General features: G+C 39.8%; 1 protein-coding gene and 1 long non-coding RNA gene across 6 annotated transcripts; one reads left to right on the top strand and one right to left on the bottom strand.

Annotated features, from left to right (window-relative positions):
- Window positions 1–433: 433 nt before the first annotated feature.
- Window positions 434–14,473, top strand: LOC136240245 (uncharacterized). Of its 5 annotated transcripts, none has more exons than XM_066031169.1 (20): window positions 434–602; window positions 1,215–1,370; window positions 1,425–1,484; window positions 1,911–1,970; window positions 2,884–3,021; window positions 4,979–5,079; window positions 6,852–6,973; window positions 7,033–7,094; window positions 7,459–7,540; window positions 9,434–9,553; window positions 9,945–11,030; window positions 11,084–11,167; window positions 11,390–11,520; window positions 12,284–12,351; window positions 12,428–12,459; window positions 12,523–12,661; window positions 13,551–13,647; window positions 13,705–13,898; window positions 14,000–14,063; window positions 14,109–14,473. In XM_066031169.1, exons 1-20 carry the CDS (start codon window positions 591–593, stop codon window positions 14,322–14,324), a joined length of 3,024 nt encoding a protein of 1,007 aa, XP_065887241.1. In that variant the 5' UTR covers window positions 434–590; the 3' UTR covers window positions 14,325–14,473. The 5 variants fall into 5 exon arrangements, with proteins under 5 accessions (XP_065887241.1, XP_065887242.1, XP_065887243.1 ...); XM_066031170.1 differs by having other exon boundaries at window positions 444–730; XM_066031171.1 differs by having other exon boundaries at window positions 444–738.
- A 955-nt stretch (window positions 14,474–15,428) lies between these two features.
- LOC136241817 (uncharacterized) lies at window positions 15,429–15,942 on the bottom strand. The gene is made up of 3 exons (XR_010694422.1): window positions 15,797–15,942; window positions 15,618–15,716; window positions 15,429–15,566 (listed from the first exon to the last, which is right to left on the bottom strand). It is a non-coding gene; the product is annotated as an uncharacterized lncRNA (long non-coding RNA).
- Between the last annotated feature and the right edge of the window lie 2,373 nt (window positions 15,943–18,315).

The following is an 18,315-nucleotide window of genomic DNA, read 5'->3' as shown; positions in this document are numbered from 1 at the left end:
GAATGTACAATTTTATGGTTTCCCTATATAGGAGTATGCCGCATGGTACTCAGTGTAGGTGATGCAGCATGACACTGAGGGGATTACGGCAAGATTTTGAAATTTGGCTCATTTGTAGTAGCAGTAGCTACTGTTTTCAAAAAATAAATAACCTGCTAAAGTCTTATAGCTATCAGTATAACATTAATGTGGAATTTATATGGTTTGAGGCTGCCTAGGTCGGCCAGTCATGAACGTGATTTTTTCTCCTTTCTCCACCTTTTCAAACTCACTTTCTGTAACAACTTTAAACAGGCGACAGACCTTCAGCACTTAAGTTGTAAAGCCTTAATAAATAAATGAATAAAAAATATTAGCCTAAGGTCTTCTTGCTTGCAGATGTAGGCTTTCCGACAGCTGAAAAACAACAAACTGTGCATGCTTACACGTGATCGATTGCAAATTTACATACCAATCAACGGTTAATTACTTCATATTCTGTTTCTACTTGGAAAGGAACTTCAAGCAAACGGACGGTTGGCTAGAGCAGTTTGCAAAAAGAAGGGTGTGTCACCGCTAAACCAATTCGCGCGCAGTCACCAAAGACAACAATGGCGGACACAGTTAGTGAATAGTTTGATGACGTTATGCTATGTTGGCACTTAGCGGTCGTTCTGTAATTGATCTCAATCAGATCGTAGTAAATATACTGTAAGGGCACGTCTCTTTTGTTATCCGTTATCAAGTTGATGTGAGTTTGTGAGTGACCAGTGTTTACGAAGTAGTGTAATTTCGTGTTTGGTGTTCCAATGTTTAAATGGCGGCTGGTAATTCTAGACTTGCTGCAGAAAATTCATAATATTTTATAGTCTGTTAAGCTATACCTAGTGTGTAGTTAGTCTTGGGGCAGCTAGCCGCCTCGGGTTTCATTAGATGTAACGGGAATATTATTTTGGTGTGTCACGCTTGAGTTACAAGATTAATGTACTCGTGTTACAACAACACACCCTACTCTAAACCATTAACTGTTTCCTATTAAACGTTGTGATCACGTACACGACTTGTAGCCGGTGGTGTTTATTTGGAATAAATAGAGTTCTGGGGAAGTGACCACGTGAAACTGAAAATGGTTAACCACTCAACCTTAGTGGTTTTTACTCGGAACTATTATAATATGTTGTTGTTTATTGTTGCTATGGAGAAAATGTTGTGATAGTTATAATGTTTTATTGCAGTCTGATAAACCAGGAACTCCAGAAGATCCAAATTTACTGGGCTCACCAGAATTGTTTGAACCCAACCCGTTGTGTCAGTTTACGTACCCTATGGCTGATACAGGATTGTCAGAGAGCTGTCCTGCTGGCGCTTTGACCATTAGAGCTAAACCAGAGGTAGAGACAGTGATGATGTTTGGATGTACATGAGTGTTGACTGTTTCTGTTTAGTTCACTTGTGGATACCTGAATGTGAAAACACTTCAATTGGGTCCTGAAAAGAAAAGCAGGGTGTGTTTGTGTGTCTGTGTGTTATGAAGTGTGTACACATGTGTATTGTAGTGTGTGTGTGTGTGTAGTGTAGTGTGTGCTTGTGATCTTGCTTGTATGCATACAGTGCTGAACACATCAAAGTTATATTTGCTAGCCTGGCCACTGTAGTTGACGAATTGCTTAATGGCATTTTCAGTATTTCACAACTACTGTTTGAACTCCAGTTGTTGATTAACTGTATTGATAATGAAGTGGGTTTTTTGGAACAAGAAGAATGATTCATTTCCCTTGTGGTGGTAGAGTCCCTAGAAAGTTAGGATACCCTGACAACACAACTACTGAAGTCTATTAATACCAGACCACACCATGTTTACTAATGTACTAGCTTCCTTATGTGTACTTTTTTCAGAAAGGAAATCTATTTTTGTGTATCGTGTTTTTTAGGATCGAAGTTGGTATTGCTACTGGACACAAGTGTCTGGTGATTGTCTGTTGTTCTATAAGGTTAGCTACTTCTAGTGTAATTTCAGCTGTTAATTTACAAATCTTTGTAATGCCAGTGCTTTTAATGAGGTTGTGTTGCCATGACAATGCATTGTTATGGTAGCCACCTATAAAGCTTCATGTCCGAATAAGGATGTGTAATTGTGGTGAGGTGTGTGTGCAGCCAGTCAAACTATTTGTAAAGCCATAACTGTGCCCCTTTCATCAATATTCCCCTTGTGATGTGTTTACTCTGACACACTTAGGGAATATTACATCTGTTTATTAGTATCAATAGTGGTACTGCTTACAAAGGACACCTCCCTAATAAGGACACCTTGATAATCAGGACACTTGTCCATAGTCCCAGTGCACATCCCTGACACCTTAATTAGGACGTAATGTTAAGGTAGCATCTGTTATGGAGACTTGGACACTTTCAATAACTTTGTGTAATCAGGCAGGTATATCTGTACAAGTGTATATTTACATCGTTTTGAGTTTTGTACGCACACTATAGAAACATTGCTAGTGTGTATTATCTATAATTTCACTGTAATTTCTTGTTAATTCTACTTATTCTAAGAAAGGATACTGAAAAGCAATTGAGAGTCCCTAATAAAAGCTATAAGTTTTGGAGATTATACCGTGTTTTTCAGGTTTCTGGTGAAAATCAAAGCATTAAGGTGATCAAAAACATGATCCGTGCTTCGAACTAGCAAGGCTTACATAACTTGCAACATACTAGCAATACTTGAACATGTACAATGGTCGGCAAAAGGTGCGAATATTCACTTTAAATGCCTTGCAAGTTCGAGATGTTTGAATCACAGATCACGTGCTTGATCACGTTTATGCTTTGATTTTCGCAAGAAACCTGAAGAACACGGTATGTTCACAGTGTTGTGATAGCATATGTGGTCATGTGATGCAGGTGGAGTCCTTGTCATCTCATGCTAGTAGTACTAGTCCACCCCCGGCTGATAAGGAATGTCCCCTGAAGCCTCACATGCAGGAGACTGATCGTCTGTTGTTGACGGGAGCTCTCGTGGAGATGGAGTATACTTACAAGGTGAAGTGATGATGTGTAGAGTTGTAATTGTCCAGATACCTTGGCTGAGTTGGCTCTATACCTTCCAGACTGTGTCTCCTGCCCTATTGTCCCCTGTACTACTGTAAGTGTAAGGTGCTAACACAATATTTTAACCATTATGCCGCAAAATTGTTTTTTATCTACACTGCTGTGTATGGCTGATAGAAAAGTTTCCACCTTGATGTGTCATCTAAGGTTTTGTTACCTTTATTTCTGGCCTGTCATCCTGACAAAGCAATAATTTTCGGGTGTATCCATTCACTGGACTGGACTATTGGACTGGACTGGTATATTTTTGGCTTTTGCACATTCTGTGGTTAAAATGTATTGAGTCTCACAAGCCAAGGGTCCTGAGGGAACCTACAGCCCACTACTAAACGTTGAATATGAGCAGTAGAGTATGTGATAACTGTCTTTTAATATTTTTGCTGTGATTTATTATGTCCTACAACACTTATTCCCTACCCTGGTGTACAGTAATGCTGTAGGGAATATATATCAGCAATAATTAACCAGCAATCAACTTGCCAGTTGACAATATCCTTCAAGATATCCTTAGTGTGAGCTCAGGAATTGAGCATGGACGGACTTGTTTTCAGTGCCGCAGGACGCAGTGATTATAATTAAGCACACGCTGAAAAAAAACTTTCTAATCGGTAAGCCTTTCTTCAGATTGCCACGCAAGACTATACTATATATAGCTTGCTCCTTGATCTCACACTAAGGATATCTTGCCAACTGGTGAGTTGATCGCTGGTTGACTATTGCTGATATACATTCCCTACAGCATTACTATACACCAGGGTAAGGAATAATTGTTGTTGGACACAGCGAAATTATTAAGGTAGTTATCGCATACTCCACTGCTCATATTCAGCATTTAGTAGTGGGCTGTAGGTTCCCTCAGGACCCTTGGCTTGCGAGACTCAATAAATTTTAACCACAGAATGTGCAAAAACCAAAAATATGCCAGTCCAGTATTCCAGTCCAGTAGTCCAGTGAATGGATGCACCCAATAATTTTCAGTGCAGTGCAGCAGTTAGCATTATACAGTACCATGATGAAATAGAGGAGTTCTCTTTATGTTAAGTGACACCAGAACACCATTCAACAGCAAGCTTGTGACTTCCTGTTATACAGGTAGTGTGAACCTAGTTTAAAAGTAGTAAGTTATGCCATCGTATGTGCTGGTGCTGTGCAGATGCTGTGGGAGTGGATAGTAACTATTGTGGCCACTTGTCCAACAAACAACTTCATCACATCTGCACAGGTTTTAGCAACCAAATATTCTGTGATGAAGTAGCTAACTGTGTATTTGACAATCAAGTTTATTTATTTGCAGATCAACTGTCTAGGATATGCACAAAATAAAATTGATAGTGGTGAAATTTTAATATGATATCTAATCACCAATATCAGAATTATTGCTGTTGATGTGTGTTCTATGGTCCATTGCAAGTACATAATGCCAAACAAATTATTCTTAAATGTATCGGTCTCAGTCTTGTAGATGTCAGAGATAGGTAGTTGATTCCATTGGGATGTTTCCTAGAAAATATATGTAATCAAAACTGATTTTTAGTATGACAGTTAGTGCAGTAGTACGCAGTCAGCTGTACTGCCAACAATTAGAATGGTATTGGTTCCTACCAGCTTCCATATATTGTTTGGTTTATAGGAGCATCATACAGTAGAACTTTATTTGACAGTAGATTTTGTGTTGTGCTAATGACCTACACACAATGGACCACTTTATAGCGGACACTTTAAAGCCAAGAATGTTGGCCATTTTTGTTTAATACTGAGGTGGTCCTCTTTCAGAGGTAGTAATGTACAGAGCCAGATCTGCTGGGACCAAGCTCTTTCTCCTTATATGGAGGTGTTTTCTATCAGTCTGTAATGCTTTTATGTGTTTCACTTAATTGTTGCTCTACAGGCGGACCAGAAGCACAGGAGAAGATACTTGTTCCGGATAACGTTGGAGAGTGGAGCAGATTACTTGCTGCAGGCACCGTCTGATGGTGCAGCCATCTCCTGGTTAGCACCATGTCTGTAACTAGTACTATAGGGTATATATATACAGAGGCCATCACCTAGTGTTGTTGTTTGTTTGTTTTTCCATCACAAGCTTACCAGTATTAAACTGACACGCAAATAACTATAAAGTATATGTGCTACTACGCAGTAGCTATCACCAGGGGTTGCTAGTGGATGCGCACACAACATTTACCTCGTTTGTGACTCCACCAAATGAAAATATTAGAGATACACTTCTAGATTACTCACATGATAGAGCATTTTTGAACCTAAAAAGAGTGATCCGCTCGAAGTGACCTGGCAGGAGTCGCAACTCAAAGGTGACAAAGGAGACCAGATGACACTACAAACCTACTGCCTACGAGGCAATAAAGTGGTAGATGTACCAAGTTTATTTCTCGAGTTCATCACACTGGATCTTCGTACTGCAGTGCAGTGGCATGCCAGTCTAATTTTTTTTTTTTACTTTGTCAGTCAGTCAGGCGGATCAGTCACATGCTCACAAGTTCTGCTAGTAAGACAGGTGTTGAACTGGGATTTCATGCAATACATGGCATTTGAATTTCACCTGCTGAAGTGAGTGAACTCGTCATCCTGTCTGCAGTGTGCTAGGACTGCAGCACAGGTTGTGGCCAACGTAAAGCAACTTTTATTTACACTAAAATATTAGCAATATAGCTCTACTCGGCAGATTGTGGATGAATTTGTTGGAGTACAATTGTGGCACGTGTGATGATGCTCAACAATTGATAAGTGATAAGCAATCAGTACTGCTAGTTATGTAAGCTGTAATAATACAACACTGTATGTTGGCTAGCCCACCATTGGGTCATTAGCCCTTTTGTAATCATGAACAATTTTGAGTATTTCGTGGGGGCATGCAGTGCTTGAAATAATGGTCGGACATCGGACATTTTCTGACCAAAATTGGTGTTTGTCCGAGCATGTTCTATTTTGGTCGGACATCATGTCCAACCAAAATTGGTACAAAATTTACTCAGACAAATGCATATCAGACTTAATATAATATTTTTTCATGGTAAAAGTTTTCAATGCCTGAACAAGTTTTACAAGTGTCTGATCAAAAATAGTTTAGTTAGTGCTATGTCATAGCATTTTTGTCTGCTTATTTCAAGCACTGGGCATGGCTGCCCCTCCATCACCCTCTGGCTAGCTACGCCCCTGTATATATAAAGATGCACTAGCAGCTATGGGTCTTTATATACAGGTGGCTGTTAACATAGGATGGTCTGCAGTATTTTAGTAGGTATATGACCATTATAAAATTGTGGTGATTGGTGCATTGGAGGCTCTGGTCAAGTATGTGTATTAATAGAAGAACTTGATATGACTGTTACTAAACATCACTGAATTATGTGAAGCCAGCTAAACTATAATGTATTCATTGCAAGACAGGAAGTGTGGTTATTGTGCGTTAATTGAAATAGTGCCTATTGTCGATCATCCTGTAGTCTAGCTGATTGTTTGACTGTCTGAAGGGACCTCTAGCTGTTCATGGTAATATGGTAGTGATAGCTGTTTGACAGTTGAAATGATCTCATGAGAGATTCATTGGTAAATTGGTGGCTGGCCATTATACACAATATACAGTTAACCTCTATGTTTATGGAAGCATTGGGACCTACAGTATGTACAGTAACTTATACAAACAATTATTCAAATACTAAGTAGACTATTTGCAACTCTTTTAAATAGTAGCCATCCCTTGAATACTAGCCGCAGTGTTTAACTACACACATCTCTATTTGAAGGACGGCAACTTTGAGAGACCTCACTGGCAGATTTTCCCAAGACAGTAACAAATCAACAGATCTGATGCAAATGATCTTCCTTAAATCAGCGAGGGTTTATAAGAAGGGAGAGGTAGGAAAAGGTTAGCATCACCATGTGTGTTGTGTGTGTTGTTCCTTTCACTTGTGTCTTTCTCTGTAGCTCCTCCAACGATAATCACTAAACCTCCTCCTCCCTTGGATCCTGCTGTGCTGCATTTGAAGGTAATTATGTAGTACGTGTGTGTTTGTGTGTATGAAGCATCACAGCGTAGTTAGTGTATTAGCTAGCCTGGTAATTACAAGGTTTCAGGTTTGATATTTTGGTATATGCTAGGTTTCCTTGAGTAAGAAACTTATGATTAGCAATAGACCTGTTGATGCAGCTAGGACCAAATGCTGTCCATGTCTCACATGAGAACTGTATGACTGGGTTCCCACATGATATGGTACAGCCTCCTGTAGGTTACTAAGTCTGTTTCACGGGGTATGCGTACCATGCATGTGCATAGCAGCTGAAGGTTACACAACTTATGCTGCTAAAGGCTTTGCTTTGCTCATGTCATTATGGAGTCTTGTTTGCTGTTAGGACAAACTGCAGAAGAAGGTTGATCTATTATACCATTTGAAGCAAATGGAGGCAACCTTCTGTAGTCATCAACGTCATCAAAGTACGTAGTGTGTGTTTGTGCTGCTAATACATAGTAATATTATGTGGGCCACAAGAAATTATTGTGAAATTTTAGCATTTTTTGATAACTTTGTTGTGACATTTTCACTAAAACAATTTTTTTTGAAGATGCATAAAGGATTTTCATCATGTGAGCCGGCCATCACTATTCAGTGGAATATGTGAAAAGTGTCTTTTGATAATTTCACTACTGTTAGTTATGCTACTATATGTACTGGTGTACAGTAATGCTGGAAGGAATGTGACAGTGGTAATCCTTCTTCAAGATATCTTTAGCTTAGTCTTGCATGGCCAGACCTGTATTTCTGTACCTGTAAGGGGCATATCAATTAGTGATAATAATTGCCTTCACTGTAAAATCTCTAGTTGGTAAGCCCTTGTACTGAAATCGAAGTGTAATGCCATGCAAAAACCAGGTTACTACTAGGTTACTGCTAGGTTACTACTAGGTTACTGCTAGGTTACTGCTAGGTTACTACCAGGTTACTGCTAGGTTACTACTAGGTTACTGCTAGGTTACTACTAGGTTACTGCTAGGTTACTACTAGGTTACTACTAGGTTACTGCTAGGTTACTACTAGGTTACTACTAGGTTACTGCTAGGTTACTACTAGGTTACTGCTAGGTTACTACTAGGTTACTGCTAGGTTACTACTAGGTTACTACCAGGTTACTACCAGGTTACTACTAGGTTACTGCTAGGTTACTACTAGGTTACTACTAGGTTACTACCAGGTTACTACTAGGTTACTACTAGGTTACTGCTAGGTTACTGCTAGGTTACTGCTAGGTTACTACTAGGTTACTGCTAGGTTACTACTAGGTTACTACTAGGTTACTGCTAGGTTACTACTAGGTTACTACTAGGTTACTACTAGGTTACTACTAGGTTACTACTAGGTTACTACTAGGTTACTGCTAGGTTACTACTAGGTTACTGCTAGGTTACTACTAGGTTACTACTAGGTTACTACTAGGTTACTACTAGGTTACTACTAGGTTACTACCAGGTTACTACTAGGTTACTACTAGGTTACTGCTAGGTTACTGCTAGGTTACTACTAGGTTACTACTAGGTTACTACCAGGTTACTACTAGGTTACTACTAGGTTACTACTAGGTTACTACTAGGTTACTACTAGGTTACTGCTAGGTTACTACTAGGTTACTACTAGGTTACTACTAGGTTACTGCTAGGTTACTACTAGGTTACTACTAGGTTACTACTAGGTTACTACTAGGTTACTACTAGGTTACTACTAGGTTACTGCTAGGTTACTACTAGGTTACTGCTAGGTTACTACTAGGTTACTACCAGGTTACTACCAGGTTACTACTAGGTTACTACTAGGTTACTACTAGGTTACTACTAGGTTACTGCTAGGTTACTACTAGGTTACTGCTAGGTTACTGCTAGGTTACTACTCAAGTTCACGCTCAATCTAAGGAGTGTAATCAATTGGCAAGTTGATTGCTGGTTAACAATTGCCGTCACATTATTACTATACACCAGGGTAAGCAGTAAGTGTTGTATAGTGTCATACATAATTGTTAAGACAGTTTTCACATATTCCACTGGTCATATTCAGCATTTAGTAGTGGGATACAGCTTCCTAACAGAATAGCCTTAACTAGGGAGACTGAGAGACTCCAACCATAGAATGTGCAAAAGACAAAAATGTCAGCCCAGTAGTCCAGTCCACTGAATAGTGACGACCTACTGACCCTGCTATTTTTGAGAAAATAATCGTTGTCATGAAATTGAAAGTTGAACCTTAAGTTCTACTCTATTTATTTCAGCAGAAATAGACCAAAACTTCTCAGTGTATATGCATACTTTTACAGTGAATGTATGTGGTTATAATTCCTTCAGCTCGCACACCTTCTCCATCACCCGACATTACTCCTCATCAGCCGTCAACTGAGGATGATACTCAGAGTGTGAGTAGTGCCAGTGACAGTACCAGTACCAGTACAGGACGGAACAGCAGATGTGAGTGTAACCACGTGTGACACTACACACATACTACACACTACACGCACACACACACACACACACACACACACACACACACACACACACACACACACACACACACACACACACACACACACACACACACACACACACACACACACACACACACGCACACACACTGAACAGCTGTAGGGGGGGGGGGGATCAAGTCACACTTGGCCTTTTACATTCAACAGAATTCCAGTACCGAAATTCTTACTCTTGCTATAGATAGAGGTTTTAGCTCCCTTGCATTGTGGGATAATAAACACTCTTCAATTTCCTAGTCAAATGTATAACTATATCCACTTATTTTAAAGGATTTGTCTATGTTGCTCAGGTATAACAGCATTGTGTACTATTGTAGCATTTGATAAACGTGAGGCCACTGTACTCAGTGATTACTACATGATAGCTGGGGCCAAGTGGAGTGTCCTCGAGAAAGGGGAGACGGTTACTGTACTACAGGAACTACCCACTGGATATTACTTAGTGAAGGCAACTCGTCACACAAAGGTTGACTTAACAACTCCTAAAGTGAAGAGAAATATTTCTGACAGCATCTTAGCTGGCAGGTGTGATGATACTACTGCCCCTGCCAGTAATCACACAACCCCAGAACAAAGGAACGAGAGGTCTCGTCGAGTTTCCCAAGGCACTCCGACTATCCTTATAGAGCAGAGCTCTAATAGTAGCCTTGTTCCATCTGATTCCTTCCAGAGCAACATCTCTGATGATAGTGGCATTGTGGAGGGAGCAAAACGTACCTCCAACATCAGTGGCAAAGATGATGACGAAGATAAAAGCAATGATAATATGGTTGGTTCTGATGGAAGTAATGGCTATTTGCAAATGTCCAAAGTCAAGACAGCCACGTATGCGATGTCCTTGCCCAGAAACTTTGCTCCAGTTGGGGATAAATTGACTGCATCTTCAGCTGGTAGTGATAATATTCCAAATTCCGTCAGTTGTGGAAACTTTTCTGAAGTTGCTGATAAAAAGGATTGTGTGAGCTTACCACTACTTGGTAGCGTACCTCCGTCAATACTGAGTTGCTATGCCGACCAATTGTTCCATCCAACGGTGAAATCAACTCAATCTAATCCGATACAGCTACAGCAACCACCAGTTAGATCACCATCTACAGCCCCCAAAAAGAAAAAGCAAACAACTAGAGGAAATCGTTTGTCTCTACAGGTAGATAGTTTTTCTGACGAAGCTTCTCCAACCCGAAAGTCATCCACATTGCCTCACAATGGAGTTGTTAGCCCATCGATAGCTAAACCAGAACGAGGCAAGAGTGGCTTCAAGAGTTTCTTCAAGAAACGTTTGTCCTCCTATGAGCGTTCATCATCTATTAGCTCAGGTGAAGGTGATGCTGACAAAGATCACTTGTCGATTCAGAAGGAGACAACACCTGTAGATATCCAACGAGTACAGTCTCCAGTGTATGGTATGTGTGTTGTAATTAATGCCCACTATGTCTATCCATTACCATGACTACAGAGTACACCCCGGTTACTGACTCAGGGGAACAGTTCAGAAGAAGAGGACAAAGTTTTGTATATGCTATTGGAGAGTCTAGTTCAGGTAGGCATCACCATTCAGTGTTGCTAAAAATATTAGCTCTTGTAAATTGGAGCCAGGACATCTGCTCACTTAGTTGAGGTCTCAAAGTATCCCCTAGTACATAAACTGACCTTGAAAATCTGATAATCAGGACACCTTGATAATCAGGACACTATTAAGTTGTTTGATCCCAAGGAGCTCCTGTTGTACACATCTCTCATGTATTGTATCATTTCACCTTAGATGATGATAGTGATGCTGAGGGTGAATTATCAGAAAAGCATTTAAATCGTGTCAGACGCAAGAAAGCCATTAGTGGATCTTCAAGGAACACACCCCCATCTTCAAATGCCTCCAGTAATTCTCCCCCTAAGGTGGGCACTATTTGCACATGTGTTGTTGTTGTTGTGGCCAAGTTGGACAAACTTGTTGCTACTGTAGACGTTCCAGTGAACCTTTCAATGGCCTGCCCAAGTTACCATTTGTTGAACTTTAGATTATATTGTACTCTTGTTCATATTGTTCACCTTAGCGCTAGCTGTTTTCCCTACACCTGTCAGCATGTTTTGGTAGAGAATGTACCAAGTAGACAGGGCATTAGCTAGTAACCCTGACTAACAGCACTTGTTCTAAGGAAGGTACAAACAGTGGACTAGGCAACCAGAATACACTACTGGACTAGCTGGAGTGTCTTGCTTCTGAATTTCATTCTTGAGTGAGCCATTATGAGCAGTAACATGTAGCTACCATGGAGCTACTTGACCAGTGTACAAACTTAATAATACCTTTGTGGTTTTTGTATTGTCCTGTTGAGGTGGTGGCCAAAATTGTGAACACATTTCAAATGTTTTAACTGCACAAACGTCCCAGATTACTGTATTAAATGATGCAAACGTTGGTTCAAAAAATCAATACGGTGACTACAAACTTGACCACTATCCAGCGTTTGAAATGTTTTTGCCCTTATTTTCAAAATCAATTGTAGCACTACTCAAGTGTTGCTACTATTGAATGTACAACTAAGGAAATGTGGTAGAAGGTACATTGTTTAACCAAGGAAATGTGGTATGATCTTCATGTAGTGGTGACCAGTGCTGATTAGTGTGGACAAGCTAAAATACTTTAATTCCTTTTTAGGACGAGACTTGCTTATTTGAGATGAGTGTTGGAGAAAGTTCACATATACCACAGAGGAGAGACTCAAGGTATAGCACAGTATCACCAAGTTTCTGTGTGGTGACTCCTCAACCTTTATCAATGTCATGTTTGTGCTGCCCTTAGGACAAAAGAAGACAGTCCGGCTTCTCCTACAGGTCAGCTATTTGATTATCATGATAAGTAGAAACCTTATCATGTGTGGGATTGTGTTGGTGTAGGTACTGAGTCAAAGAAGTCACCAGAGAAGTCTCGTAAATCACTAAAGAAGGTTCACTCATTACCAGTCAATGTTAGCAGCAAGGACGCTAATAGTGATGAAGCTGAGAAACGTGTACACCGACTGTCTGTGGGTGATGTGTGAGTTACTAGTTTATAGTATGTACAAGTTGAGCTGGATCCTGAAAAACAGCAATTGGATTTTTTTCTCAAGAAGGTTAACATTTCAGCCAACCAGATGATTTGTGGTGACAGCAAAAGTGTCAACAGCAGACACGTATGGTTTGACTCCATTAGAAGGGCTGTAATGAACGATGTACTTTTATGGCTTCCCCATAGGAAATGTATGGTGAAAATTTTGATTGGCATAAAAATATTTTGTCAGACATTTGAATGAAAAGATTTTTGAAACATTTTTAGCAGGTCAAGCAGCACTACAAATGAGCCAAATTTCAAGATCATGTGTAATTGCATCATCCATGAGTTATTAAAATAATGTTTTTGAGGATCCAGCTCAATGTGTACATACTATAGTGTTGTGATTAAAATCTGGTGACTGGTATATTCATTTGCTAAATTATTATAAATTAACCACATTATGGCTGGAAGATTATATCGATTGTGGGATAATCATGATTGTCGTGATGTTGATATGTGTTATAAATAATCGTGATGTTGTGACAATGTGTATTAGTAAATTCAAAATGGTGGCACATACTATTGTGGAAGAACATGGTCCAGAAAACAAGTCAATGAGACAGTTCATTGTGTGAATTAATAGCTAAAATGCTTACCTGCTAGAAACCGTTGAATTTAACTCACAATCGCTCAGCCCTATTATCATCCACACGTTGATGTTACCAAACAATTGGAATACTCAGTATGTTGTTAGTGACTTGCCCATCGCATGTGCATACAAAAATTACCTTGTAGAGTTGCAAACACGTTCACTTACAATAATATGGCTTAAGAGTAAATTCTTGGTACTACATACATATAGATACTGCAGTTATTTGATTGTATGTTGCAGACCTTCTGTGGAGATCGCCATCAGGGCCCCCCCATTGAACAAAAGAAGACATGTCTACCTTGATGCTACTGTACTAAAGTTTGGATTTAGACTAGAGGTTAGACTATTATCAATTCCATTTAATCTTATTCTAACCTGTTCTCTTGTCACACAGACGTATGGTCGTTCCACGTTCCTTGGTGATGTCATGGATACCGTGGTGTATACAGTCACACAAGGGACCGCTGCATTTTTGGCGGGACTTTATCCTGGAGATGTGATATTGGAAGTGGAAGGAGAAGATGTGTCAAACAAGAACTGTAATGACCTAGGGAAGATCATTGCTTCCTACAAGGAGAAATTACAAGTGTAAGTAGTGTGTGTGTGCATATGCGTGTGTGTGTGTGCATGCGCATGTGTGTGTGTGTATGGGTGCACACATGGAAGTTTACATGTTTCACTATCAACAGGATTTGCCTCACAGTGAAATTTATAGATGGAGTGAAGAGACTTGATCTTCTCAAAGCAGACATGGTATGTGTATTAACACAACACAATCAACACTTACACCACTTACAGGAACAGATGCAAAAGAATCGTAACTCAACAGCCTCATCTGAAGGTGACAGTAGTGACACTGACACAGACAACAAGAAGATCAGTGGTCCCTTATCACCAGAACTAACAGGTCCTCCTGGACTTGGTCGTATATCAGAGACAACCGAAGAAGAAGGAATGTTGGAAGAAGAGGAAGAAGATTACACTCCTCAAGTGATGTCACCTTCTCAAGCATAGTGAACCTGCCGACAGCATATTTCATCATTTTTTTAAATTCCCATAATTGACTCAAGGAGTGCTACATGCACTTCTTGACCATAACTAATACAATGACTGCACAAATGATTTGCACTGCGTGTAATATTTTTTACTAAGTATTTAATGGATTTAATGATAAGTGGGCTTATCTACTGTACAGTAAGGGATCAGCCTATTATTGCTAGCATGAGCGTAAGAAGTACAGGAAAACGTTGCTAGCATAATAGGTAGAAATGTCTGTGGACATGCTGTGATTAATAAATACTCTAATAGAATAGTCAGCCATTCTGATAGCAATTCCATAGGCTTGAGTGATTATATGTGATATGTATTGAGGCTTAATTTGAGCTTGATAGGTCAAATTTATTAATGAGCACTGCAGCTGCAGTATAGCAAATAGGAGGTGAAGTTTAAGGATTATTCTGTTGATGCATCGCAAAAATTGACCTCGCACAGTGAACTCACGAGATCTGCGTGATCGTGAATCTATACGCGTGCGCATTTCGTTCTTTTCCCTCGTGCTTTTGTTACAATGGTGAGTGGCCCTGATGGTGGTTTTATTACTCTTATTGTGGCGTTTATTCATGTTATAAGCAAGTGTACTGTCATTTAGACGCAAAAGCGGCGGAACGGAGGTAGATCAAAGCACGGTCGCGGACACGTACGATATGTTCGTTGTACAAACTGCGCCAGGTGTGTGCCCAAGGACAAGGCGATCAAGAAATTCGTGATTAGGAATATTGTCGAAGCCGCTGCTGTGCGGGATTTGTCTGAAGCAAGTGTCTATGACAGTAAGACAAACGTATTCTATATATTTGGTGCATCACACATTTCCTTGTAGGTTACCCGCTCCCTAAGTTATACACAAAGTTGAATTATTGTGTAAGTTGTGCTATACATTCCAAGATCGTGAGGAATCGATCCAAGGAAGCAAGGAGAGACCGCACGCCACCACCCAGGTTCAAACCAAAGGTATGAATTATAAACACCAAGTTTCTGGTGGTTATATTTGTCATTGACAGCGTGATGATCAGCCAGCCCCCAGACCAACAACATAAAGAAATGACGTTGGCTATTTCAATATTGTGTACCACAAGTTTTCTTGAAATGGTATAATTAAAAATTGAAGTCCACTATTACACAGATATTAGAATTTTCTTCAAATCCCACATGTTCAAGATGATTTGTTCAGTTTCTTCTTTGCTCTAGCTACCATTTTGTCTGTAACACATGGGTACATATTCTATTAGAATGGTGGTAAATTTTTCACACCTTTCTGTTCTCGTTTCTTCATTTTCTTTTCTTCCCTCTTCACCAACTGATAGGAGAGATAAGCGCTAATGATCAGTAGAGGCGTTAATATGATGAATACTGCAACGAGATGGGGTGCGCGTTAAATAGATACACGAAGGAAACAAGTCCATAGTAGCACAAAACAGCTTAATACTCACAAATAGATAAAAACCCTGATGCATCTTGCTTGAGATAGTCTGTGAGGTAGTCTAATAATTCCACCACTGGTCCGGGTAACCAACCGGACATTATCGATTGTGGGATCAAAGGAGTGGTAATTGATAGCGCTCAGTAGTACCTCGTTCACTACACAAGAATACGTGTAAGGTGAGTCGTGTAGGGATTTAATGTGAGTTGTAATCGCATAAAAAGTGAAGTAATCATTATGCTACATAGCCATTGTATCTAAATGTGTGCACGTAAGAAATTTATGGCATGTGTCTACCATTGGGAGACCTGAAGAACCCCCAAGGAATAAATCTTGTGATGTGGTATTGTTTGGCATCTTGTGGAAAAGTATATTTACAAATAGGCTCATTTAAACTTACCATTGTTGCAACATAATTGTAAGTCCTGTAGGTCCTCTTTGTTGCTTGAACCAGCCTACAACCAACAACAGGTTGCTCTACTGCTCTTGATCAGGGAAGACATACCTGGCGCCATGACTCAGTCCTACAGGTTTTTGTTCATGGCCTACAGAAGAACGTACCACCTTGTTGTAAACCTTTATGCCAATCTTCTTGGTCACTTGGCTAGCACTAGCCTGCCAAGCACTGTTCCACCAAGCTTCTCATCATCATCAAGTAGGCCTGATATAGTTTGATTTCCAACGATCACAGTATCTTGCTGGAACTGTCAGTTGTTACCAATAGAGAACAACACTTTGCAGCTGCCAGTTCCATGAAAGTATAGCTCGTTATAGTCCTTTACTTTCAAAGCTTGAGCGTACTGGCTTATTTGTTACAATTGAAGTTGGGTGTCTAGGTCACTTCTTGCCATCAACAGTATCCGTAGAGTTCGTCATCTACAAAAAAAATGCTCTGTTAGATCTATTTTCAAACAAGCTGCTCAAGTTGCCATTTCATGCTCCTATAGGATCTTCAATGGTCGCTCATCAGAATTGTGGGATATTACAGAACGTTTATTGTAATTTATGGTTTAGTCTTGCCAGGGATCCAGCTACCTGTAGTTGTGTACCCCTGAGTCTAGGCCCCCCTTACCTTACCTTGTAGCTATTCCTGTATGTTGTCACATGACGTTCACTACCATACAAGATCATAAGTGCCCAATATGGACCTGTGAATTAATGGACTAAGTCTTAATTTAGAACACAATTTCTGTTCTGTTCTCCTCATGATGTGTTACCGATATTTGCTGTTATGCCATACTCACACCTTGATAACACTCCAGAACTGAAGTCTAGTTGTGTACAGTTTGACCACTAGTGCAGCAAACTTCAGGCTACTGGTAGGCAATAAGGCATGACATCTACCAGAGTACTGTAAGGCTTAAGAGAAGTATTATCTTCATATTGGTTGATGGGCCAGTACAGTGTAGTTAACTAGTAAAACTGAAGTGTCTACATAGGTCAATTTTATGCGTGTAAAAAGTTCTATTTAAGACTTTTGTGTTTGTTCTCCATTGTGCAGAAAGTGCTTGTTTTTGCCTTCACTGAGTGACAGCTAACTTGATTAGCATTAGATGGTATGGCTTTGGTGATACTTATTTCAGTAGGGATGGAATCTGAATACTAGAAAAGCCTTGGACAAAGTTATTGCAGAGAAAAGAAGAGCTCCAACTAAATTCCCTCATGGGTGGTGCCAAGAATTATTGCATTATGTAATTGTAAAAGTAATAATTCACCAATTATGTAGCCAACAATAAAAATAATTGATGTCAAATTTTTCCTCATTTTTATTTACCACAATGTTACATGTTGTACACGAATCATATGACTACTGTGATTTAACTGGTTTATATATGTTCCATTAGATATCATATATTGTTGTTGTTTATAACACGCGCTTTCCTTTGAGTTCATATCAACATCTTACTGGACTGTATGTCATTTATAACCCTGGGACATTTAACCATCTAATGTTTGTGTGGTGGGGTGTGTAGTGTGTGTAGTGTGTGTGTGTGTGTGTGTGTGTGTGTGTGTGTGTGTGTGTGTGTGTGTGTGTGTGTGTGTGTGTGTGTGTGTGTGTGTGCTGCCAACTATTTGCTGGTTGTGATGTCATGAAATGAGTGAATTTGTCATCTGGTCATCTGTGAGATAACGTTCCTATGAATGAAAGCATTCAGAACCAGAATCCAGATGGGTTATCAGTTTTTCACTTTAAACTTCCATTTTTAATTTGGGAATTGCACGCACAACCTGCCATACATTGTTTGTTTATTTCACTTTGTATTTGTGTGTGGGGGGCTTTTAATGATTTTGAAAAATAAATGAAGTTATGATAACAGTTACTCCAATGTCATATTATATTCCAGTAGACCAGCTGTGTTACACGATGACTCGAGGTCAACAGAAAGCACAAGCTCAGCAAAAGAATGCTGCCAAACAAGCCAAGATGAAGAAACAATCATCTCACGACCAAAAGAAGGCAGCAGCTGCAGCCCTGGTGTTCAGTTGTCCAGTGTGCAAGTCACAAATGCCAGATCCTAAAACATTTAA

Source organism: Dysidea avara, chromosome 12, assembly GCF_963678975.1.
Source record: "Dysidea avara chromosome 12, odDysAvar1.4, whole genome shotgun sequence".
In the NCBI taxonomy this organism is placed as follows: domain Eukaryota; kingdom Metazoa; phylum Porifera; class Demospongiae; order Dictyoceratida; family Dysideidae; genus Dysidea; species Dysidea avara.
Note: the sequence above shows the minus strand (reverse complement) of the source record. Positions and strands in the feature narration are given on the sequence as shown.